This window comes from Aptenodytes patagonicus, chromosome 1 (assembly GCF_965638725.1).
Source record: "Aptenodytes patagonicus chromosome 1, bAptPat1.pri.cur, whole genome shotgun sequence".
NCBI classification, from domain to species: domain Eukaryota; kingdom Metazoa; phylum Chordata; class Aves; order Sphenisciformes; family Spheniscidae; genus Aptenodytes; species Aptenodytes patagonicus.
Window position 1 is genome coordinate 114,835,925 of NC_134949.1, and position 26,331 is coordinate 114,862,255.

Genomic DNA, 26,331 nt, shown 5'->3' on the forward strand with positions numbered 1-26,331 from the left:
GGAAATGAGCTAGGAAAATTGAGCAACATCCTGGAAACCTGCTAGTGTGACAAGGCTATGTGCACTAAGGCCGGGCAAGGGGAGAAGAGAAGAAACATTGCACTGAGATGTGGAGTGATGGGAACCTAGACCCGAATTTTAGCCATGAGCATGGGAAGAAAAGGCTGTTTTGGAGGTATAGTGTGAAAAGACTATTCAAGACATTTGGCTAGATGGGAGAACTTGAAGCGAGCCCCGAGTCAAATGCCACATCTGGGCTGAGGGCGTTGACGTCAGAAATGTGTGGCAATGGTGTCCACAGCAATCAGGGAAGCCTGAGTTGATGGTTAGACATCCAAAACATATTAAATGGATAGACTGTGGTTTTTACGTTGCAGAGTGGGGAGAAAAAAGGGACTCTAATGCTGGAATTAGAGCTGAATTTGTCTTGTAGTTGAGAAATGAAGTATGTAAGGAAAGAAACGAGGACTAAGGGTAGACCTCTACTGAATACTCAAAGAAAGCTGGGGTAAGGTGATGATAACACAGGTTGGTCCATGGACGGATTAGTAGTGATTAGAGACGTGAGCAGAAACTTCAGGAGAGGTTGTTAGTACGGAGGAGATTTCAAGGAAAAAGTACCAGTCTTACAGTGCTGAGAGAGCTTGTCTGACCCAGCCCAAAGTAGTCGCTGATCCTGCTTCAGAGGAGGTCATTAGAAACTTTGAGTGATACCAGGTGAATGAAAGGGTCAGAAACTTGAGTCTGAGGCAGCTAGTGGGAAGAGCACTTGATACAGTATAAACAACCCTTTAGTGACCTTCGAGAGGTAAAGGAGAACAGGACAGTTGGCAGGGCAGGTAGGTTCAAGCGTGGGCTGCTTTTAGTACGAGCAAGACAAATGTGAAAGGAAGAAGCCTTCCCGCCTACTCTGCTTTAACGGAGATAGCAATAGATGAGTTGAAAAGCTCTGATGCAGCATGGGTGACAAATGGTCTGTGTTTACAGTGCAGGTGAAAGATGGGAACTTTGGAAAGCTTATGCCGATCCACCCTCTAAAACCGGTTTCTCCCATAGCTATGTCGGTCTGCAGGTATTGTAACATTATTACCAAAGTTCTGCTACTGGAAAGCATTCATTGTGGGGTTTTCTGTTTTTCTTTTGTTCAGCACTGGTTCACTGAGCTTCCTCCTGTCTTAACTTTTGAGCTATCAAGATTTGAGTTTAATCAGGCTTTGGGGAGACCAGAGAAGATACACAACAAATTAGAATTTCCTCCAATTTTGTATCTGGACAGGTACAGTATAATATTATCAGCAAAGTCCTAGTATGAATAAGAATTAAATCGCATGAGTTTGGTAAAGTTGCTGGTGCATCTTATACTCGTTTAAATCGCAGTAAATTTCTGTTCTCGCGGGACAAGTTAAATTTTTCATGGGTTTCATCTGTTTCAGAAAATATACATAACAATTTAAGACCTACTGCTGCTTTGTGCCAAAACCTGCTTACACTGCAGTCTTTGATTTATTGCTAGGTAGTTGTGTACACAGGCAAAATACTCTGAAAAAATCACACTGTTTATGAGTCCATTTGGGAAAGAGGGTGAGTAGTCAGATAGACTGCATGGATTGAAGAGGATTCTCAACATCAGTACATGCTGTTTATATGTAGAGGTGAAATACTTGGCTTTCAGTTAGCTGCTGAATGTTATTTGTGAGCCTAAGCAATGAAACGGGAGTATTGCTACGTGGTTGCTACTTAAACCATATAATTTAGAAGCTTTCTAGTATGCATTTGTGTACATTTATAAGACACATCCATGGTATGAACAGAGCTTTTGACACTGGGGATAAAGCATCTTCTGAAAGTTGTTAAGGGGAGGCTTAATGGGGTTACCATTTTCTTCTCAGTTCTGTTTTACTGCTCAACGTGTTGTAGGTAAAACAAGGCTCTAGAGAGGGTTAGTTTATCTTAGCACTAAGCAGCATGGCTGATGGGTACAGACCTCAGTTTCATTGTTGGAATACTATGGGCTGACATCTCTTTCTAACTTTCATGTTTTACAGGTATATGCACAAAAACAGAGAAATAACAAGAATTAAACGGGATGAAATCAAGAGACTGAAAGAGTACCTCACGGTTTTACAGCAGAGATTAGAACGGTACTATAGATAACTGTTCCCAGTGTAAATGCAAGTAGTAATATGGGCTACATAGAGTAACTCCTTTCAACTATGCACTTTGTGTGTAGTTATTTGCTCTAAATTTCCCTGCTGTATCTCTTTTCTTTTACCATTTTCCTTGGAAACTGTGTATAAATGCGGTAGTTCCTAGCACATTTCGTGCATCAGAAAGGCTTGCTTTACTTAATTGCAGTCAACCAGAAAAAAAATCCTTTTTTTTTTTTTTTTCTTAAAATGTGTGAGTCATGGCATTAATACGTTTTATGGTTAACAGATATTTAAGCTATGGTTCTGGTCCTAAACGATTCCCCTTGGTAGATGTCCTGCAGTATGCCTTGGAGTTCGCCTCCAGCAAGCCGGTGTGCACGTCTCCTGTCGATGACGTGGGTGCTAGTGCCCCTGCCAGCGGCACGCTGCCGGCCCAGACATCGCCCAGGTAAGGGCTGCTTCCTGCTCTCCCAAGGTGAGAGGCCAGTCATCTCCTCAGTGCAAACCTGGCTGCTGAGAGGGAGGGGAGGACATTTAACTGCTTCGTTCACCAGATTAATACAACTAGGCATCTCCTAAGGGGTATAGCGTAAAGTTTCTGCTCTCTTCCTAGAAGTATTTTTCAGCACGACAAACTTAAATAAATAAACCAAAATGTTAATAATCTGGGTTTCTCTCATGCACTTCTAAAAATGTCTTTAGGTGGAGAATTACCATTTTCAAACAAAGCACAATTCTACCTACAATTCCAAATAGACACAGTATCTGGTGAGGTCACTGCTTCCCAAACGTGTTATCTAAGAATCTGAATTTGGGCAGCATGTATGTTCTGCGGAGCTTCAAGGTTTCTGGTGTACAATTTACCTGTTAATTTGCCTGGGAGTTAAGCTCCTTTTCTGCTTTGCTGCTTACACTTCTGACTGAGATTGTCAGGAACCTAACAGTCTGACTTTTTAAATACAGACTAGCCAAAGTAACAACATGATTGGACCTTTATCTCCCTGATGTTCTCATTATTGAAGATAGTAGTAACTATTATAAACAGTTAATAAAGTAGAGTATAACTTAGGATAGGGTTTGGCTAGGTGGACACTAACGGTTTATAACAGAGCTTTTCATATTGCAATTGGAAAGTAGGGTTCTAGGTTCTGGTCCAGTCAAGATGGTTAACTTTGTAGTTCAGAGAAGTTAAAGGATTTTTAGACTCATTTACTTAAAAGATTTCAAACGTCTTCCTGATATCAATCATCATGATTTCTATTGGCATTATAAGAGAAGACAAACTTTTAAGATAGCATTGTTTTCATGAAATGCAGTATCAAAAGTAGTATACTCTGAACAAAGTCCTATATAGGAAGTTTGTTTTGTAAAAATGTAAGTATTATGACTTTTTGTCAGCCTGTAAAAACACAACAGCATGTTATGTGGAGTGACACTGTCAGCTCTTAATGTTCTCAGAACTTTTTAAACTACTGAAGAATCCAAGTTCCTCAGGTTGTGTCATGATGCCACACAAAGTAAAAAAACAATGGCCTGCTAGAACTTCAGATTCCTTTATGTGTATGATTATATATAGGTGGTCTTGATGGGAGGAGAAAAATCTGTAACAGATTTTCATTTTTAATATTCTGCTGCTCTTGTGGAAATCTCCCGAGTTGGCCACTTCGCTGTTTGAGTTACAAGAATTGTTTGGGACAAGTTTAGAGGGCTTGGTGCTAAATTTCCAGAGCGCCATAAATATCAGAGGTCCTTTCACTGTTGCTGTTCAGTTAAGGTGTAGGTAGGCAATTGGAAAAAAAGTCTGCTAGACATAAGGCATGAAGTTATTAAACACAGAACTTGTCTTTATTGGATTTTATGGTCAGTGGGCCATAAGACAAGCTGCTGCAATTTTTCTCTCTGCAGTTTGGCAGTAAGTGTTTCAAACCACAGCGATTACTCGTATGACGTTATTTGAATGTATTTGAATAGCATTTCAAGTAAAGCGAACTGTGGCTTGACTGAGCCAATTCCGTTATCATTGGTGATGACAACCAGAATTGTTATTGTGCTAACATATAATACACCAGAAAGTTTTCAGAAGTTATATAGTAATTCCATATTGATGCTGTAGGTACCTTTCCTGGATTGCGCTGTAGGAAATTATTACCTTTAAAACTTCTGTTTTCAGATGAAAAGTTTATTTTTATGGTGTAGCTCTTAGTTTGTATACATGATGATTCAATTTTTGTATTTCATGTTTTGAATGAATGCAGCACAATAGAGCAGCAGGGGCCTTCATCTTCAGATGTTCCAAGCACGTCTCCCGTACAAAGATCAGTAATACATAAACCATTCACACAATCACGAATTCCTCCTGATCTGCCAATGCATCCGGCACCAAGGCACATCACTGAGGAAGAGTTGTCTGTCCTAGAAGGCTGTTTACATCGCTGGAGGACTGAAGTAGAGAACGACACTAGAGGTAACGCCACAAGCTGGAGAATGCATTTGCTGTCGGAAAGGATTTGCGGAAGTGGGGGAAATCACCTTAATGTCCATGTGTGTGCTGAGTTGCTTGTTTCACACTTCCAAACTTATCTCTAGCATGCAGGAAGGGAAGTCAGAGATTGTAGTAGAGTGGAGGTATATAAACTGAAGATGCAAGCTGGGCGTTGAGTGAAGCGTACATGGGTGTTTCAACGCAGGTTTCTGTGTGCGTGGTGTTGAGGGGAGTTGAGTGAAACAGAGGTGGGATCCATGCCAAAGAACGTCTCTGCAGACGTGTCTGAGCTGTCAGTGTGATAGCGGCTGGGCCCATGCTGTGACTTGGTGCTCTGCGGGGGGATTTAGGGTAGAGTGACCCCTTCCATAAGGAAAAATTCAGCAAATTTCTGAGCAAAGGCTTTCTGGAGTGGGTGGAGCTTACGGTCTGTTCTGTTCCTCTAAGGGATACAAGGGAAGTAGTTGTTCCAGCAGGGGTGGGCTTGATTGAGCTCTAGGAAACAAGCAGCGGCGTATAATGAATCACTCTCTCTGCTTCATCATCTGAGAAGGTTTAGTGTTTGGCACGTAGGTAGATAAACAGATGCACCAAATGTGAAACATAGCCTTGTTTGGCTTTTAATGAGATAAAATAAAGATGTAGCCACGTGCAATTATGCGGCCTCATGGAAGAGAGCTTCTTTTTTAACTTTTCTTTTAGATTTACAAGAAAGTATATCTAGAATACATCGGACAATTGAATTGATGTACTCTGACAAAACAATGGTCCAAGTAAGTACAACTTCTGCATGAGAACTCAAAATAGATCCTTTTTGTCACTTTTATTGAAGTTCTTAGATGCTTGAAAATAGAGCAAGTATACAACAATTATATAAAGTGGTTTGAGAAATTTCATTGGAAAGTCATAATGGGCTTTGCAAACCTTTTAATTATGCAGTTAGATGAAAGACAGTGTTACAGTATTTTACAGGTGACATACTTAAGTTTAAGCAACTTTGATGAAAAGTCCAAATATGTTCTATCTCTGATCCACTTTTTTGACTTGAATGCAGAACTTCAGTTTTTGTATAACACAATAAAATTTTCTCCATATTGCCAATTTGACTATATTGCTAGGTAATCTTACAGCTTTAAGGTGGCAAAGCATTAGACACAAGAAACTATTATTTTTATACTTTGATGCTTATTGCCATTGTGTATTGCAACTTCCATACTAACACTTGGGAATTCAAGGCTCCTGATTTTAATTTGCAGTTGTTAATGCCTGTGGGTTTTGTTGTTATCGTTGTTTTGCTTTTTGCTGGGTTTTTTAAAACTGTCTAGATTTAGTATCAGTCACAGCCTTGACTATTAGTCTAAGCTGCCTTTTAGGGAGATTCTTATGCTGTGTAATCTGAACAGCATTTTTAGAATGCTTTACTACAGAGTTGTGGCTCCTCTGGTATTTCTTACGTTCACATACTCTTGTTCGCTCACTTTGACAGGTTTTAAGGTTAAGGATTACTTCCTCTGTTACTTTCTGTTAGTAAAAAGAACTATTTGCCTTCCAAGTAAGATCTGTTCAGCTTACAGTTTTCCTTGAGGTACGTTTTCATTTTGTACGTGGCTTGTAATAGTTCCTGGCAGCTGAACTCTGATATTAAGGATTTCAGGCAGACTTGCCTAGATGGCTTTCTTTAAGCTTGCTACTGGCAGGCATTTTTTTTTCCTTAATACTTGTGTTATAACAGGAAGGCTACAGGCTACATGTCATCTAGCAGTAAAATGAAGTAATTTGGTGATCTCGCATCCAAATATCCTATCTGTGTTGGCTTAGGTGTTATAGGAGGAAATACCTCTGGGTGGCGAAGATATTGGTCAGCAATCATTACAATGGAAAAAGGAGATTACTTAGTAAAACACTTTGTCCTAGTGCAGATTTGTATAACGTAGACTAGATTTTTTTTTTGTTTGTTTTCGTTTTGAAACAATTCCAGAAATGGAGGAGGATGAAGATGGTATATAGATTTGTAGAGGGGGTTCCTGTGCCATGCCTGAAAGTAGTGGTGTGTGTTAAGTGATTGTTAGGGAACAAGCACGTACTGAACCCATCTGAAAACACAAGCTGGAAGTGAAGGGTGCCCTTCTGTAGCTCAGCTGGTTTTGTCCCTGTGGGTGTTTTGGTGCAACAGGAAGGAGGCAGGTGCATATAGCTGTCTACTTTCCCCCTGCCTGCCTCTGCATGTGGGCGATTGCATAGCTTAGTATTGCCCCATTCTCTGGGAGCAGTCTCACAGTATTGATCTTTTCCTCTGAATGATACAATTGTAGGACTGAAAGCTTTTCTCTTGTGAGTCAATAAGGTCTGGGCACATAAATCTAGACTTTTTAAGGAAAACGTATTATATTTGCAGGATACTTCCTAGTGTTTGTATGAACTATTTAAGAAGCTCTTAATCTTCTCCTTGTGTCCCCTTTGATTCTAAGGAAACTACAGTTGTCTGTAAAAACCCTTGTCAAATTGTCATATGAAATATATTCCCGAAATTCTTATTTTGTCTTGTCGTCCTGAATGAACAGATTTCATCAGCTGCTTATTTGAGTATTTCCCTCCTTCCATGAACTTGCTGTGAGGAAATGAGGCACACCTGTTTTTCCTGTGGGAATTAATCTTTGATATATCAGCTTTGATATATCTGTTCTGTAGCTATATGTGACGAGGGTGGTGAAGCTCTATTTCTGTTTCATGAGTAATAAGTGTAAGCTAAGAAGCTTAATGCCAACTATTTACTACTTGTGTTGCCCTGTATCATTAATTGCTGTTGATATATAATGGCTTATCGCAGGAGACGCCTGTCGGCACTGAACTTGCCTGTCCCCCAGTCACAGACCTCTGTGCGGAACCTTCCTGGAAGCTCAGCATGGAGGACTGACAGCTGGTCCTCCAGAGCTGGAGCAAAGGGTAGCGGCCCTCAAGCTGACCCAGTTAGCGTGGTTTTAAGTAAAACGATTCAAATTCACCTGGGATTTTAATGCCCTATAATTAATGCCCTATTTTTAAGGTGAGGAAATTTTATTGTCAAAGTCTAAAGTGACTTCACTTTTTTTTTTTAAATCAGGATCTGCATATGTTAAGTGCATACACATGGGCTTGCAATAATTTTAAGAAGGCTTTCACACTGGTTTGATAACAGATGTTAAAAACCCCAGAGCATTCAGATTTAAAGACTTGCTAGGATTTCTTCTGTGTATACGTCTTGTGTTTGGGAGATTTACAGTGTGGTTTGGTCTCTGTCATCACAGTCTGTTTGATTCCAGCTGCTGTGCAGTCAGCCAGCTTTGCAGTTCAAGGGGGGTTGCAAAATCTCCAGCACTTGCATATAGCCTGGAAGAGAGCGATCAGGTTAAAAATAACTTCAAGGAGTTTCTCAAGTCATAGTTACATATGTATTTATGGTTACTAATTATTGTGGTGCTCAAATGATATTTGCAGCAAATATTTAGTACACCTTATGTTAAATAGACCATTTATCTACAGTCCAGACTGTAACACCAGTAAAAGATGGCTTCATTTTTTTTCATCCTAGCTAAGCTGCTGTCATTCAGGCATACTGTGCATAGCAGGGAAGATCAGTTTTCCTTTTTATGTTGCATGTGCTGTTTCAGCAGGTTAAAATGAGCCAATCACCAAGATGCTTTTAAAAGACTTGTAAATAAGGAAGCACTCATTCATTCTGCTTCTCTCTCCTTCAGATTTCCAACTACTTACGTAGAAACTAAGTTTCCCATTCTTCTTACTTGTGGGTGAAGACATGTAACCTGGGATACTTTTTACATTGATCCTAGAAACTGATACCTTCCTTCTCTGCCTCAGGAGGAGGAGAGGACCTCTTAATGTGTTCCATCCTTTTCTTAGCAGTGCATTCAAAATACAAGAACATGGTTGTATTCCTATTCTACTGTAAGAATTTTACCTTTGGGTAATGGAAGTCTTCAACTCCCAGATGTTCCTTTAAATAAACTCTCTTACTGGCCCATAGAAAACACAGAGTTTATTACCTTGAATTTGCATATGCCTTTCCAGACTTCAGGACAAGTTTACCAGGTCAGAACTGGAGCAAATCATAGACACTCAGGGTTGACATATTTGAGGGTTTTTTGTAGATACAAGGAAAGTAGGCATATTAAGGAATTAAGAAAAGAGGATGCCTGGAAGTAAAGACAGCAGAGTAGACATTTATGCTATAGACTCACTAATGTTTTTAAGATCACTTGTGACTAGTAGTGGTAAGTAAAATAGTTCAAATAGTTCAAAGTCCTTTTGCTTAGTGGGTTGCTAGTTTTACCTCTTTGTTTTTCCTCTGTGTCATGTTTTGATCCTGTTTAACCTTTTTTTTTTTTTTTTAGTTACTTTTATTTAATGTAGCTATTATTGCTGGCAGGTAGTAGAAACTAAATGCTGGCAAAGAGTTTGACATTTTGGGTTTTTTTGTTCTGTGTTTTTGTTTTGTTTTTTTTTTTTAAGGTTCCTTATAGGTTGCATGCTGTGCTAGTTCATGAAGGTCAAGCTAATGCAGGACACTACTGGGCATATATTTATGACCACCACCAGAACAGATGGATGAAATACAATGATATTTCTGTGACAAAGTCAACTTGGGAAGAGTTGGAACGGGACTCTTTTGGTGGTTACAGGAATGCCAGTGCATATTGTTTAATGTATATCAATGATAAGGAACAATACTTGATACAAGGTAATGTTATGGATATGTTTTCTGCATGATAGAATAGCTGAAATAGAAGCTCGCTTTATAAATATTTCAGATGGATTTCCAGATTTTTGAAATGGTTTTAATAATTATTGAAAGTTCTGTTTATGCTCATAACTGTTAGTCAGATTGTTTTTGTGGGTAGAACAATTGCTCTTCAACTTTTAGATTAATAAAGATAATGCCAGTGTTTCAGCATTATTAAGAGAGCAAAATAAACTAAGTTTGCTAATTTGTAAACATTTTAGCCAAGTGATCATGTGTTCAGAATTTTGGAGATGTTATCTCACTGAAAATTAGAAATATGGAAACACAGAAATGACCCTCTTGACGTTAAAATCCTCACGTGGCTTTTCATAAGCTTCAGAACTCTGAACATTACTGGACCATGGAAATGTGAAGCTTTATGCAGTATACTGAAATGTGAATAATTTAGCTCTACCAACCACACATTAAACCAAAGTAATGCATGGATTGGGAAATTTTTTTCAGGTCATGTAGTAGTATAAGGCTTGTATGGAAGTGTTTGGAGAAAGGGCAAAGATCCCTTAGTATGAGTTTTGTGGGGCCTGATAATGGAGGCTAGGGAGCTGACTGAAAATGGTCAGAGATTCAGTAACAGGTGGTGGAAAATTTTCACGATCCTGTCTTTTCATAGGGCAGAAAGCTAGAGTGTGCATTTGTTCAGTTTTTAAGTGAGAACTGATATTAACCTTGACATTTCTAGACTGCCAGATTAGTAGTGGACTTGCAGCCATAGGGTTTATAGGCCCCGTAGGGTGGTTGCTGGGGGACAATTACAGCTGATTGATCCCCCAGGATCAATGCAGTCTTGCAGAGACCATTCTCGAAGCAAAAAGGAAGTTTACTTCATGTAGCTGGTGTTCTTATCAGTTGACTTTCCAAATCACTGTAGGCCCACTCTCCTTCCCCTTTTCTGCTGGGAAGTTGAGTTGTATCCAACTCCATGTGGCAGTAATGCAATCGAGCTATGGTGTTTTTCTGTGACTTTTTCTGAATGTTCGCAATCATAGGGTGCTCATGGCCCGAAAGGCTCATCTTTCAAAATGGCAATGATCTGATGGTGCCCAAGAACGTATAACCCAAAGATCACAAGAGCAGTAGCGATGCGTCTCAGTAGCAGAGGAGTGCCCGACAGATAATAAAACCAGTCAAAAGTAATATACTTTGGGGGTTTGGTGCTGTACTGTATGTTTCCAGTAATTCACTTGAGGAAATTTGTTGAACATACTTTCTTTTCCCCTATTCTTTCTTTTCCTGAAATTTATATTTCATGTTACCGCAGAGGAGTTTAACAAAGAAACGGGACAGATCCTTGTTGGAATGGACACGCTGCCTTCTGATCTAAGGGATTACGTCAAGGAAGACAATAAACGTTTTGAAAAAGAACTAGAAGAATGGGATGCAGAACTCGCTCAGAAAGCACAGCAGGAGAAGTTGTTATCTCAGATACCCAGGGCACCAGCACCTTCACCTGCTCCAGGTTAGCTTCTTCTACCTGTTTGTAAAAGGAGTAGAACCAAAAATCACTGGGTTTTGTATATATTGTTTTGCAGCTTAAGAAAGGAAGAGAAAGTTAATTTGTGTAATCTTGAATTATAACTATTTACTTGGCCAAGGTAACTGCACTTGAAGTTTAGTCTGTTGGGTTTTTTGCATTTTATTTTTTATTTAAAGAAAAAAATTATTTGTTGGTTCTTCTGCCTTTTCCCTCCCAGTTGTGCTTAGCTTCCACTAAACTATTTTTTTTTCCATAGAAACTTTGGCCTTTTAAGATACGTAATTATTAACAAGTCTCACCGGTCTGTTTTGAGAATTTATTAGTCCATAAGTGATGTATAGTCTTCTGTTCAGAATGATTGAGTAGAAGACCTACCTTCTCATTTTAAATTAGGACAGAATTTAAATCTGAAAAGAAGAACAATTTATTTGGTGTGATGTATTGAATAGAGTTAGCAATAGTAGGGCCCACTTAAGAAATTATTATGTAAAAATGAGGGTGTTAAAATTGTGGAAAAAGCTCTGAACAGCAACAGTGAGGCCAATGCTGTTAGGAACTTAGCTAATAAGGACCACTGGCAGTCTGACTATAAAACATATGCCTGCTTTGACAGAGAAAAACCTGTCAGGTTTTAGGTTGCATCAACCTTTTGCTCCTTTGCAGAAGGCTGTATGTACATTATGTGAAAGATGACATGATGGATTTGTGTAGTGAGACTGCTGTCCAGATGTTCTCATTGTTGTCTTTGAGTCATTAAGACTGAGCATATATTTCTCATAACTATCTATGACTACAAACGGAATGTAAAAAGTGCAGTGATTTAATGACATTTCTCTTTTTGCAATCTCTGTGGAGAGTGACTTCATCTTCTGTATGTTTTGACTTCACAAACGCTTTAGGACTGGTTTTAGTTCTTTTGTTAGTAATGGAAAGTACTAAATGAATGTTTTATGTCTGCCAAAATTTGCTTTCATCATGTAAGGAATATAAGACACTATGCTAATCAATTTTATTGCCCTCAAGTGGGGGAGACTGAGATTTCCCTTAAGTCAGAAGAATATACTGTGTTGATTATTTTGCGAAGTAAAAATACATCTGGCACTCAAGTGGCTGTAGGTCATTCCATATATTGGGTCTGTATGCCACAGAAAGTCCAAGTAGAATCTCATCTTTGTTCTCGGTCATCCCCCATATGATTGATGAACACCCCTCACTCAAGAGCCTTAATGGGCCTATAGACAGGACACGTCTGTTGTTCCTAATATAAAATCATGGGTCCATTTGTATGAAAGTGTTCAAAATGACCCGAGATGCAGACTGGCGTAAAGTTGTGTTTGTGAATGGTGTGACCTACCCTGCATTTTCTGTGTGGGTTACCTTATCTATTCAGAATTCATGCTTATATTAACACGCAAAATTGTTATTTTATTTCTGTCACTAAGTTCAAGCAGGAGAACCAGAATATTTAGAGCAGCCATCAAGAACTGATCTTTCAAAGCACTTAAAAGAAGATTCTGTACAAGCAATCAATAAAGCTTTAGCTGAACAAGAAGATAGAGGTCCAGAAGCTATAATGGATACGGTGAGGATATTTTGAAGCTTGAAATACTTCTTTTGCTTTTATTTTGCAAGTGGAAACAATATAATAGCTGATAAAAGGGTGGGTGTGTGTGGAAACTTTGAACTGAAAATTGCTATTTCTTCAGGGACTGTCAACAGTACAGTCCATCCAGAAAGTGTGTACTACAGTAATGGGTGTAGTAGAAGAAAAATACTAAGACAGATGTCCTCTATGTGATTAAAGTACTTGTCGAGAATACAGCATATTATTGAAATGACAGTCGTGTTTGTGCCCACCATCTTTTCAAAATGTTAGATGGTTCCATTTATTTTTGAGGAGTAAACACTGACATTCTATGTACAAGACTTGAAAAATACTGATACAAACATTCAAGTTTTTATCTGAGAAATATAAGTTTATAATTGAGGTCCCTTGAAAGACCTATGGAAGTTAAAGTAGCATTCAAACATAAGGGTTTTTTTCAACAGTATTCTGTAGCTTTAATGCAAATTCACAACTTGGTGAAAATTATTTTTTGTGATTCATCAGATGCATATATTAACTTAAAATATTTACAAGAATTAGTGTTGGGTGATTCTGTTTTCACTTCGTATGACAAATACTAAGAGGAATTGGAAGTTAACTACTTCATGAGTTATTAATGAAACTAATATTTAACAGTTTTTTCTTTCAGCAATTTTTTTTTTGCTTCCATATAAATATATAGATAAATGACCGATGTATTTGCCACAAAAGCAAGTGCCTTTAAAGCAATACATACATCTGTCTTGGAACTGTATCCATAAGGATAAAACATACGAAATGTACAGTATAGTTTCCTTAGGCACCCCTAGTAACCACTAGAGATATGAACAGTTTAGATCTGTGCAAAAATTGAAGCATGCTTCCTAAGTTCAGGTATGAATCCTCATTAAACAAAAGCAGTCTAGCCCCAGATATCTTTGGGGCCAATGGGAAAGTCCTCTTAAAGCCTTTGAAAATGATGTGACAACTTGTTGAGTCTTACACCTGACGTGTTTTCCATCCCTCTCTCCTGTGGTGTCAGGAGAGCAGAGAAGCACGCTTTCTCTGCTAAACTGAAATCAAGCCAACAGGGAATCTAATCTAACCCTGGATGAAAAGATGCTCTACCACTAACGTGTTAGGCTACTGCATATCTGACTTTTTTTGAGTTCTCAGAACACAGAACAGCTTAGAGGGAGCCTGTTTAATATGAGTTACCTCCAGCTAAAGGGGTAGCTGTGAAGATACCAAACCCATGATAAAATGTCTTGTGTGATGCTGTCCTCCTCCTAGGGTCTGTGGGCATCCATCCTGGTGGGATGTGGAAGAATCTTACAGACTTGATTCCATGGATCCAGGTGTTTTAGTTTAGGCTAATGACACTTTGCACAGTGATGAGCCTTAGGACTTTACAAGACTGTGGTTGAGGAACCACATGGGGAACATTGTGATAGGCTTAATGAGGCAGATGCAGGTCGTCTTGTTCCAGTATTTTCACTGCATTGTTCTGCAACAAGGTGGATGGCTCTTTAAAAATAGAAACAAAAATCCCCAAACCATGCGAACTCTTTTATTTAGAAACAAATGTATTTCAGCTGTTAGAATCTAAAGCCAATTTCTAGGTAATCTGAAGGTACCCTGTTAAAGTTGAAAAGCTGCTCTCTGTATACCCAAATTTAACTCAGGCGGAATTGTGCTTCCTTCTCAGTGTGTCAGCATGCTTTTTAATTATTCTACTTCCATATGCATTCTGACATGCAGGCATATATTCCGTTCCTCCACTTTTTGTTTGTCCGTTTTAAAAGAAGGAAAGCCAACATCAGAACATGTAACGAACAGGACTGTAGGTTAGTCACCACATGATCATTTGTGTACATTTTTTGCCCTTTTGTCCTTTTTTATACCCTCTGCACAGTCTTCCTTTGTATTTATACAGTGCTGGGTGTAAGTAGATACTATGTGTGTTTCTGGAATCTTTGTTAAAAAAATGAGACTATTGTAATAGTTGAAGAACAAGTAGCATGGCACTCTGCTTAGATTGGAGTCAAGATTTAAGTTCTGCAAATGTTGTAAACTGGCTGTTATACAATGGTGGACTGCAGGAGCTGAGACTTGTCTCTGTTGTTGTTTAAAACTTACTTTAACATAGCAAGAATTTCAGTGACTAACATAATCTTCCCCTGATTTTCTGTCTAATTACTTTTCTAAAAAAATAAACCTGTCGAATGTAATGCACCTTTAAATATTCTTTCAAATATCTTAATTGCTAGAGACTTTTTTGTATTTTTTTCCCAGAGGATCAGGAAATGTTAGCCTTTGGCTTATTGCCATCCCTTAGTATGAATTCGTCAGATACTTCAGTTATATTTAGCAATTTTTTTGTGGAATGTATGAAAAGAAGTGGTGCTTCGTAGACTCATCCTTTAAGAACTGCCTTAAATTTGTAACGGATGTTAGAGTTGCAATACTGGCATACTAACCTGTAAAGATATAATTAGTGAATAAAGGACAAATGAAATCTTTTTAATAATGATGGCTTAATTTTAAAATGTACTGCTTAAAAAATTAAGAAACTGTAAGTAATTAGAGAATATAAGTGATATTTATAATTTTTTTCAGAACTTCAGCAGTGCACATCACTTTACTTGATCAGCCTGTCAGTTTGTGTCTCTAATTTTATCTTTTTTTTCTGATTTTTTTTTTTTTTTTTTTATTTCCCCCCACACATACTGATAATGATTTTCTTCTGCAGAGCTCTGATAATGCCCCAGCTCAACCAGCTCCTAACCAGCGAGTTGTAGAGGTGGCGATTCCTGATGTAGGGACTTTTGTGATTGAGTCAGAGGAGGGGGGTTATGACGATGAGGTACATTTGATTGCAATTGTGTGCACCGCTCCTCCTCGGTGCTTTCTTGTGCTGCCTGATGAGAATTTTTGGCATGTTTGCACATTGTGACACCTAACAGATTTCTGCAAAACTAAATGCTTAGCGATTTGTAACCTTAACAATGTCTTAATTTGTAATGTAATATGAAAGGAAAGCACTAGCTACTCTAATTGGGCACGCTTTGCATGGTACCATTTACACTGGAGGTATATTTGTCTTTTTAGCTGTTGAAGTTGAATGTTTGTGTTAGGCCAGATAGCCTTTGAAATGCTGGTGATAGACTGCGGACTACTACATTATTTAAAAAGTGACAGGATAGTGAGTGATGTTCTTAATGTCTGTGCTTTCTTGTCAGTTCCATAAAGCTAATGTTCAAGTCCGGTCCCTTATTTGCCAAGGTTAAGCTTTTCAGACTTCAAGGATTAAATTATCTATGGAAATAACCTGAAATTGATATGGCTGGTGGAGCTGACCTCTTCCAAAGCTTAAGGGGGAAAAAAAAAAAGAAAAATTCTTTTTTTCCCAATTCAGACCCAGGGTGGTGCGTGTAGCTGGTACTACTTGAGGAACAGATGAGAGGCCTGTGTTATCCTGAGACACATTACTTTCTGCTGCCCTATTTTAACAGCAGAAAGCAACACTGCCAGGTCATCAAACTGTCCTGCCTTGACACTGCTTGCTCCATGTTTGTTTTGGTTGGGGATAGTGTTGTTGCAGCCCATATTCTCAGGTGTCTGAGCATGTGTTCTTGGTGGGTTACGGGGAGCTTTTGCTTCCCTAGGTAAATGGATATTTCAGGTCATTCTGCCCTGTAATTGTGATCAGTTGTAACTGGGAGTACAGGATGGGGATTAAAGTGATTTAATTGACATCATCACACTGAGTATGGCTTCTTACAGATGTGTAGTCTCCACCTTTAAAGACATGAGGATTTAGCCTTCCCTAATGACCTGCTTTTTTGGGTTTTTTCTTTTTTTCACTGTTGTCCTCATGCTATTGTCTTTCTAGAGGATGATAAGTTTCTTTCCGATTTCCCTGTTCCTTTTGTAAGTGTATTCACTTTTTTTAATGTTCTTATGTGTGGGGAAACTATTCTGGAGAGTTTAGGGTTCTTCATCTTTTATTGCTGTGCCAGTTGCTCTGCCAGCTATACCTTAGGCAGGGAGAAAGGGAGTGTTTTTCTTTGCTCACAGATAACAAACGGGAAAGGCCTTTCTGAGTAACCTAGATGTATCAAATTGTTTGTATATAACTAATGTGAATAGCTGTGAGATGTGTGTCTTATGTTTGGCTTTGTGTTTGTTAAATGTTTTGTGTTTGATTTTTTTAAGAATTTGTCTACAAATGCTTCAGGGACCAATTGCATTTGCAGCAATGGGTTCCTTATTTTGATGTTGAAATACACATAAAATACAGGCAGTGTAGTTTACTATGTTTTTAGTACAGTAAATATAAAGTGTGATTGGGTGATTTTTCTACTTGAAGCTTTTTTTATCATTTGGTAGCCATGGGTGGCACTCATTCAGTATGCAGTTTCTGATGGATACTAATGCTGAACGATGCATGTTCCTTTCCTGGGAAGTTTTGACCGTGTAACTTCTTAAATTGTATTTGACACAGTTCTTCAATTTTTTTGTAAGCTTCCTTTAATCGTATGTTGTTACAGTAAAAATATATACACATGCCATGACTGACTTGCAGAATATGCACACCAGATCTGTATTGAAATGTGCCATTTCAATGTATGCATGCATTAAGTTGCTTTTTATCTTGCATGAGACTAAAAGCATATTGAATTTGGTCATTAAAATATTAATTATTCAAAACTTTTGCCTTAAATCCCTTGTGGCAGGTCATGCTGACCCCGAACATGCAAGGTATTATCATGGCTATAGGTAAAGCCAGGAATGTTTATGACAGGTGTGGGCCAGAAGCAGGGTTCTTTAAGGTACAACTAACATTTTCAACTTTTTCTCCTCTGACTTTTCTTGTTAGATATGCCCTCTCCCTCCACCCTTTGACGCATATTAAGACTGTTCCAGTGTTTATACGTACTCTTCTATGATATCAGTCTTCCATTTAGGTATTTCTCCCTTGAAAAAGACAGCTATTTCCCTGTTGATTCAGCAGTACACTGCCTTGATAGCGATAGCTTTTATACCTTTCTGCATTTTACCTTTCTAATAATAGAAAGTAACATGAAACCTTTCTAATAATAGCAAGTAACATGAAACCTAGATGTGTAATCAATAAAAATATGTTAGTGTTTTTCCCCTGTTAGTAACAAAAACCATGCCTTAGCCAGACTGTTTGGGACATCAGTTTTTTCACCCGGGGACATTAGTGTTCAGTCATTTGTTGTTTATTTCAAAGAGATGTTCTTGTTTTGTAATCCTTAAAAGATTTTTAGTAAATCTAAATTACTTTCTTTTGTGTAACTGCATGGATGTCAATACAATTTATTTATGCAGTGTTATGGAATTAGACATTAGGCTTTTTGTGGTTATTACTCTTCGCGATGATACCAGACTTAAAAATATGTTAGTCTTCTTAAATACAGAAACTTCTGAGCAGAATTTTTAGTTTATGATCTTTTGAATTTTCAGGGTATTAGAAAGGGAATTACGTTGACATGATGTAAAATCCTCTCAAATGTGATTTGGAGGGGGGAAAAACTTTCTTGCTTGTCATTGAGTACCAGTCTGTTTTCTTCTTATTTGTTCTGGTATAGTTGCACTAGAAGACATTGTAAAAACCAAAAGAAACAAAAAACCCCAAACAAACAACAACCAACCAAACACCCCCACCCACCCCCCCACCCCCCCAACAACAAAAAATTCTCTTAACCCCTTGGTAAGGAAATTGAAATCTCATGGGTTTGTTTGTTTGTCTGTTTGTGTGGGTTTTTGTAATGGATACTTAAAGAAGTGTTATGACCATAACAGTTGTTTGCAGGGCTGTCTCTGGTAACCGTGCCTGCCCTCAGGGAATGGAGAGACACCTGCCATAGCCTCTGTTCAGTGAAATAAGTTTTGTTTGGGATTCAGTGCTGGTGGTGGTTTGTTTGTTTGTCCCCCCCCCCCCCCCCCCCCCAAATTTATTACTTAATGAAAAGATGTCAATCTTTTACTTTTTTATGGAAAAAAAATCCTCATTTGATCAAATCAAACTCTTTACCAGAAAGTTTAATTACACCAAATTATTTTTTGAATATGAAGGGTGTTTTGATAATTTTAAAACAGAAATGCAGTTCAAAATAAAATTATATTTAGTGCTTCAGAATTATCAAAACAATGCTCAGTTGAAATGTTTTTCGGTCTTTAATTTTGAATGCTTAAACATTTTCACTTCACAGGGGACAGAATTTGTCTCTGAGTGAGAAAATGTTCTGACACTAAATTGTTGGAGAGTAGAAAAGTTTCCTTACTCATTTTCAGCTGAATCATGTTTGCAATAACTTAGAAGAGGTGGAACATGCTTCATTTTTGAAGAATACATTAGTATGAATGTACGCAGATGAAGTGGTCCTACTTAGTAACAAAATTTTGTATTTTGAAACGTATCAGATGAAATCTAACATTACTCCATAAACTCGCTGTAAAAGCTTCTATGGTATTTTTTAATACTGTTGTATTCTGGGTTTCTTCATGTGTTTTTTTTATAAAATGAGTGTTTACAGAAAAGTGTTGGGTTTTTTCTATGATGTCTTTGTTTTAGTGTAACCCAGGTAAAACCCATTTGACGTGGGTCATTGTTACTGCCAAGGTTTCACTCCCCCTTTAGATCTCAGGCTTGAGACGTGACTAATACAAACCCATTAAGATATTTCTTCCATCAGTGACCTCTTCCAATCATCCTCCTTTAGACTTTATAGACAGTTCCTTGTAGAATGTTTGCCTTAAGATCTTTATATAACATTCTCAGTGAGAAAATGAAAACATATAATACTTTCTTTACCATCCCTTTTTCCTGTATTGTGTAAAGAAATACTGTTATATTTTTTCATTGTACATAGGATTTCTGAATCTGTAGTATACCATTTTATTTTGTTTAAATATGTATATAAAAATATAGGATTTGTGTGGCAGTTTTTCCTACTTCTAAGTAATTCTCTGAAAAATTAAATGTCTGCTAGCAATTGCTTTTTGTTTCTGGCCTACCCCAATAAACAGGGTTTAATTGCATAGTTATCCATGTTGGTTTTCTAATGGTAGAACTTCTTCTGATGTAAGAACAGAAACTCTGTGGCTTTTGATATTTATAATCAGTTCTCCCGAACTTCCTTTTTAATGATAATGCATATGATTAGTACTTAAAAATATTGATGCAGAACGTTCTCCTAAGTTTTCAAGTTCTCCACACGCTGTGTGTTTAAACCTGTATAAATAGTATCCTACCCATGTGTTTAGTCCTGAAACAAAATGTGTGTTAGTAGAGGATGGGAGCCCAAATTTCTGATAGTTAAACGTCAAGAAGTTACCTGCTACTGCCAGGTATTTCAACATGAAGGAATTTGAAATATTGGACAGGATATTTTTCTGCCTGCTTTGGAGCTTTATTTTGTGTGTATGTTGTATTGAAACTTGGCTAGTGTGTGAAGCTACTGTGTTAAGTCATTTGTTTCAAGTCTACATTTAGTGTTAGCAAACAATCTGATCACCTCCCTATTTTGAGAGATAAATTATGGAACATATTAACATTTGTCACCATTCTTCTAATTATTTTTCTTGTTGTTGCTCTTGTTCATGCTGTATAGTTCCAGTGAATAAAATCTAATGAACGTAACAGATGATGTTCATTAAAAATCTAATGTGCTTGCAAAGCTGGAAAAGTAAACACTTCTGATGACCTCTAAAGTCGATCTAAAATATTCAGCGAGGACTCCGTCCTGCCCTGTAGGAGACTAATACTATTCATATCGAAGTATTATTTTCTTTAGAAATCCTACAATTTGATTTTTGTTGGAAGACATTTTCCATTCTCACTTAGTGTTTCCAAAATCATACGTGTTTATTAAACTTTCTGTAGAACTTGTTTTATTCATGTATTTGCATTTTAACCATGTATTAAAGGTACCTTTTTTACCTTATGAGATTTTAGAAGATTCTTTTAAGTGTCTGAAATCTTACACTGCTTTTGGACTGCAAATGCTTAAAGACGTCTCTCTAGGGATTGGATAAACCTTCTCCCAGGGAGATGTAGCACAGGATTGGGACTGCTTTTGAAGTAAAGGTCTGCCTGGGATTTTGGCAAGCTTAGCTGGGGAGAGACAGGAACAACTTTACTGTCTGTCTGGTTGGTTGGTCTGTTGTGTGGGTTTTTTTGTTTGTTTGTTTTTTTTTTTTTTTAAATGTAGTTCAGACTTTTTAGAAGGGTGGAGTGTGGAATTGTTAAAAAATAATTTTGTAGGCAAAAGGCCATGGGACATGAATTATCCTGTTACTGTCTGTGACGTTTAAGAGTTAAAAGCTAGAAAGAATAATGTCTATTTTTAAAATTACTTAGGCAATTAAATTGGAATACACGCGTCTGCTAAAATTAGCCCAGGAAGATCCACCACCTGAATGTGATTACCGTTTGCGTCATGCAATTGTTTACTTCATCCAAAACCAGGCACCAAAGAAGATAATTGAGAGAACATTACTGGAACAGTTTGGAGATCACAATCTTAGCTTTGATGAAAGGTAATAAGATCTGCATCTGTCATTTCCTGTGCTCACAAACGTTTTCTGATGGGTGGAGACACCCCTTTGTATTCAGATAGTGCACGTAATAGAGGGAAGGCTAGTGTGTTTGTTTGGCTTTATCTTCTAGTTAAGAGCTTGCAGGTATATTTTTGTAAAAAATATCATCTTTATAAAGATCTCTGTAAAAAGAGTAAACAAGAAGTTGGCTTTCTGTCGTTATGAAATAAAGATAAATACTCAGCGTTGCTCATAATTTTGCACGTAGATTTCTGTACCTTCTTTCAAAACACTGTGTAAGGCTGTATAGTTTGCATTCTTCACTGCCCTGAAAGCCAGCAGTAGACAGCAAAGCCTTGCAAGCTATATGGGTAACTTACTTGAATGCAAGACAACGTTTCTTTTCCACTTGAAATTCCATATATTTACTTATTTAAAGAAATAAATAAATGGAAAGGTAGAGAACATTAGTCTGATTTCTGCATAGTGAATGATCCTCTAGTGTTACTTTTGCAAAGTAAATACCGAGGAGTTTCAAGCCATCTGAACTTTGAATTAAAAAGAGAGACTAAGCAATGTGGCAATTTAGCAAAATAAAACAAGAAGTAATTGTTAAACAGCACAGGCCTCCCTCACATGTACTTCTAAAGTATGCCCTCTCCTGCTGATTATACCATGCATAATAACAAGCACATTTTCCACAGTGTTTTCATACTGTTTTGCATAAGGCTGTAACTTATACTGTTTGAGGCTGCTGTCTTTGTATGGATAATATCCTTTGTGAATTTCCAGTAATCTTCCATGATTTCTTGTTGCTTTTTGTAAGGTGCCGTAACATAATGAAGGTTGCTCAAGCTAAACTTGAAATGATAAAGCCAGATGAAGTAAACATGGAGGAATACGAGGTCAGTATTTTTTATGCTTTAAATTAAACTGTGACGTGAAATAGTTATCAGTAAGCTGACTTTTATCTTCACAAATTTCTTCTTGTCTTACACTAAGAAGTTAAAACTGGTTATTGGAAGACCATTTATTTGTAGGAATGCTGCTCTGACCAGGTGATCTAAAGCTGGTTTGATCACTGTAATTCCAGTGATTTAAGCCATAAATAAATGTCAAGTTTGACATTTGTTCTTACTCCTTAATGTGTCTCAACGTCACTAACAGTATTTCATAATTTATCACCATATGAGTCAACTGGCTTTTTCTAGTCAAAAACACCTAGCAGTGAAGGAGTGAGACTGGTCTAAGCCTAGCCTTACACATCTTGAACTGGCTCACAGGCACAGTCACATTTGTGCTTTTCCTCCAGCTGTCTCTGCAGCCATTCCCATTTTCTTATGAGCACCAAATTTTTTTGTTTGCTGAGACCATACATAACTAGTTTATGCATTTAATTTTTCCTCCTGCACTATTTAGAAAAACTCGGAAGGAAGAGCAAATCTCAGACATTAAATAATTGTGACTAATATTTGCCAAAATAATTCATCTCATATTTAACGCTAAGTCTGTAGCTGGTTTTACAACATCAGTTTCAACTCTGTGTAATACTGTTCATAAAGGCCTCTTAACAGGGGATATCTATGTCCTGGGCAGATTCCAGTGCACCACTTAAACCACCTAAACAAACCCGAAGTTTGTTCGGGAGGACTATGGGAGTAAGCTTCCTCTCAACAAACCAAATGAAAAATATTTACTTGTCATTTCTCATTACCACGTTTAGGACCTACAGTAGATGCCTACTACATTACAGCATAACATCCCTGACCTGTGAGGGGAAAGGACTCTCACAGTGGGATTTCTGTTGCATTTTTTAGGCTGTGCAAGGCTCAATGTCTTACCATTTTCTGAATGGCATTGCACAGGTAGAATAAACAATTCTGGACTTAACTTTAAGAGGGAGGGAGTGGGGTGTCTTTTATTCCCCTGCAGACAGAGCCACTTTTTTAGCTCCTGAAGCAGATAGTTGGTGGTTTCTCCAAAGGTTGTATCAGTATTTGTCCTCTGTAGTGAGTTGGCATTTCATGGACCCTTTCTCATGCTCTTTGTGTTGAATCTGTAAGTGGCTATATATTATGGTATGCTGTCCCCTATTTTATCTTTAATAAGCAATTGAAAGTTGGCTACTAACCAACTGCAGTAAAAGCACCTTTTTCACTTAGAATATTTACCTGTAAAGTGTACCAGTAGTCACTTCATATAAATGATGATGCAGTAAGATGTTTTACTCCAGTATAAATATCTCCACAATCTGAATTGTATGTTTGTTTACTTTGTCACTTCCCATGTCATGTGTTCAAGCTTTTTCTATGTCATTCTTTTATTGAAAGTTAAGCTTAATATTAGTCTATGAAAAAGCTTTCTAACATTTTCTGAGTAAATAACTGAGTGTAATGTAGGGAAGAAAAAAAGGCTATTAGCTTCTCAACTCTTTTTGAGAAGAAAAAGGGGATCTCCTATAATACTGACACTGATTGTCCAGAGATGCTTGGTGTTCCTTTCAAATGGTAATGCATTCTGTAAAAATAATCTCATTTAGAAATATTTTAGGTATTTAAGAATTTTCTTTTTATTGAGGGAGGGGGGATGCAGGCGGACTTTTCCCACATGCAAGCTTACTAGGAGTCCTTAGCACTTACTGTGAGTATTCAGCACTAAGTAATGTGTGTGTGTAGTAAATTGTATTTTATGTTTGCGGATGAAATTCTATATACCCTTTCTTATATGCAGAGATGGCATCAAGACTATAGAAATTTCAGGGAAACCACCATGTTTCTCATGGTAGGATTGGAGTTTTTCCAAAAAAAGAGGTAAGTGGTAGTATAGAACTCGAATGTGGTAGAGCAATTTGAAGGCAAAATGTAATATTGATAAGTAAAGCTATTTTTAAAATTAAGTATTGTTTAATGTATTCTTCACTTTATTTAAGCATTTATTCAGTCCATTAATGTCTTCTGTCTTGCATCTACCTTAGTTTCCCACAGCTTCCTATTCTTAATCTCCATTTCTTCTTTTCTTATCAAGCCACGTACTCTTTTCAGAGCACCCTCCACCTGTATTCCTCCTTCTCTCCTAATCTAAGTGCTCTGGGTATCCTTCAGACATAAAACCCTTTCCTCTCTGGCACCACATGTGCACATACATTTATCTGCTTTCATCAGCAATCACAATTAATCAAGTCCCCGTCTTACCCATCTTTTTATTGGGTCTTCCCACAGAAGCAATTTTGCATTCTGCATTTGTCTGAGCCAAAATTCTACCTGTGATGGGCTTTAAAGGTCAGGAAAAACGAACATATTTAAGGAAACTATCATGCGTAACTTATCATAGTTGTAGCTGATTCTTCTTAGCTCCATGAGGCAGTGGTGATTCATTCCCTTCTCTCTTCCAACCAAGTCAGGAATTGTGGCTATATAAAATTGGTGACATTTATGTACTTAATGCACTACAGCTAAAACTTATACTCTGATCTACTACATGCAACAAGGATGGTGATGACAGTATAAATGCCTCAAAACATTCTGCAGAAGAGAGTCTTTGAAACAGAATTGTTCAAAACTGCCTCTTCCTCCCATGCCCAGCCAAAGAAACAAAACGATTAGCTGCAAAATATCCAGTGACTGACATCCCTTGTGTGAAAATTGAGCTATCACATGATACAAATTTTTGACTGTGAAAACAGTTCTGCAATCAATCACTGATTTTTCCTGTATAACACAGTAGGTAGGGGAATTATAGTGGGAATCAAACTCTATTTCTTGTGTGTATGTTGTCTAGTAAATTGCTTCATATTTCTTTCTTGTCTTACATGCTCCCAAACAAGAAAGGCCCCAAACAAAACAGGAAAATTGATTGGAAAAGACACTGCCTTGTCTTTGTAACAAGCTACGTCTTTGTATAGTGGCTAAAACAATGAGCCCGTAGTCCTGTTTTGTCTTCTGGTTGCTAGTGTGTAATAAATAGTACATTCATTAATAATCCAAATTGCAGTATGCTACTTTGTCAGTCTTGAACAGCTTATGTACAAAGGTTGGTCAGAAGATTGCCTGGCCTATTTGAAAAATAAACAGTCTGGTATTGCTCGATCCCTTAAGGAGGCAAAAATGTCACAGGCATTGGTGTGGTATATAGGAACCCTCCTTGTTGCCCCTGGACTTCATGCATGCTCTAAGCATGCGGGCAGGAATGGAAGATCTTCAAGTGCCTTGGCACTGGGACTCCAGGATGGCACCTTCAACTGCAAAATACCAGTGTTTTCACTAATCCACTTCTTACCATCATATATTCTGATTATGCCACGGGGGAGGGAGGGAAGCACAGGTTTCTGCTCTGTGCTGAACAGCATTTTTGGTATAGTTTTCCATTATTTACATTAATTTGCAAAATTAGGGTGAGGCATTTGTTACCAAACATCTTTGTAATTTAGAAAACAAGCCTATAATGACCAGTCTTAGACTCTGATAATATCGTATTTTTTATTTCTGACCAATATCAGACTCATCTAACATCCAAACAAGTGTAGCATTCATTTGCTTTGGCAAGAAATGCAATTTCATAAATGCTTGGGCATTATGTAATGTCAACAAAGACAGTAAGACTAGGGTTAAGCATGCTTAGAGGATGGGCGAGGATCTGGGTATCCATTGACCTACTCTAAAGGCATCTATTGTACTTACGCACTCGTGTTTCAGCTGCAGGTTCCCAAAGGACTGAGAGATTTACTGAGAATCACATCTGGTACACTCTAGAGGGCAGTACTACCGTCCTTATTCTGAAAACGAGACTAAATTGATGAACTCTTCCAACTCCCTTATTAACACCGAAATCATAAAAATGTAACTTTAAAAATATTTATGAAAATATACTTTCATAATTGAAATATGACCTTCAGCAGCAGGACTCTTTTGAGGCTTTTTTCAGAAACCCATCTCCCTCAGTCGACCAACTTTTCTTAGTTTAATAACACTATTTGGTACCTAGCAGCACTCAATCTCTAGATGGAGCCAAAAATCGGCCTTTATCCAGGCAGTCTCTGATTTTCTTAAATAATTGTGCTGCATTGAACAAACACAAAATCAACATTAAAGAAGTAGTTTGGTGTATCTTTTTGTTCTCTGTGTAGCTTGCTTTTATAGGTCTTGGTGCTGGAGTGGGGAACATACAAGACCGCGTTTGAAGGTGCAAAGGAAACAAGTTTCTTAGTACTACTGAAAAATCACCTTATGCTGAGCACTGGAAAGTCATGCCTACTTTCAGTGTTCACTCATGATC

The 26,331-nt window shown here is 37.7% G+C and overlaps 1 protein-coding gene across 5 annotated transcripts in view; it reads left to right on the plus strand.

Annotated features, from left to right (window-relative positions):
- The window catches only part of USP25 (ubiquitin specific peptidase 25), a 96,257-nt gene that overhangs the window by 65,659 nt on the left and 4,267 nt on the right, over window positions 1-26,331 (plus strand). For 3 of the 5 annotated variants that reach the window (XM_076352197.1, XM_076352223.1, XM_076352231.1), the window contains 13 exons: window positions 1,149-1,276; window positions 2,046-2,141; window positions 2,437-2,598; window positions 4,406-4,614; window positions 5,335-5,405; window positions 9,139-9,367; window positions 10,689-10,886; window positions 12,347-12,486; window positions 15,242-15,355; window positions 17,229-17,324; window positions 20,882-21,060; window positions 21,887-21,965; window positions 23,791-23,870. In XM_076352197.1, the coding sequence (XP_076208312.1) occupies window positions 1,149-1,276; window positions 2,046-2,141; window positions 2,437-2,598; window positions 4,406-4,614; window positions 5,335-5,405; window positions 9,139-9,367; window positions 10,689-10,886; window positions 12,347-12,486; window positions 15,242-15,355; window positions 17,229-17,324; window positions 20,882-21,060; window positions 21,887-21,965; window positions 23,791-23,870 (1,781 nt within the window). The remainder of the gene's footprint in view (window positions 1-1,148; window positions 1,277-2,045; window positions 2,142-2,436; window positions 2,599-4,405; window positions 4,615-5,334; window positions 5,406-9,138; window positions 9,368-10,688; window positions 10,887-12,346; window positions 12,487-15,241; window positions 15,356-17,228; window positions 17,325-20,881; window positions 21,061-21,886; window positions 21,966-23,790; window positions 23,871-26,331) is intronic. The other 2 variants (XM_076352206.1, XM_076352215.1) reach the window with 2 other exon arrangements.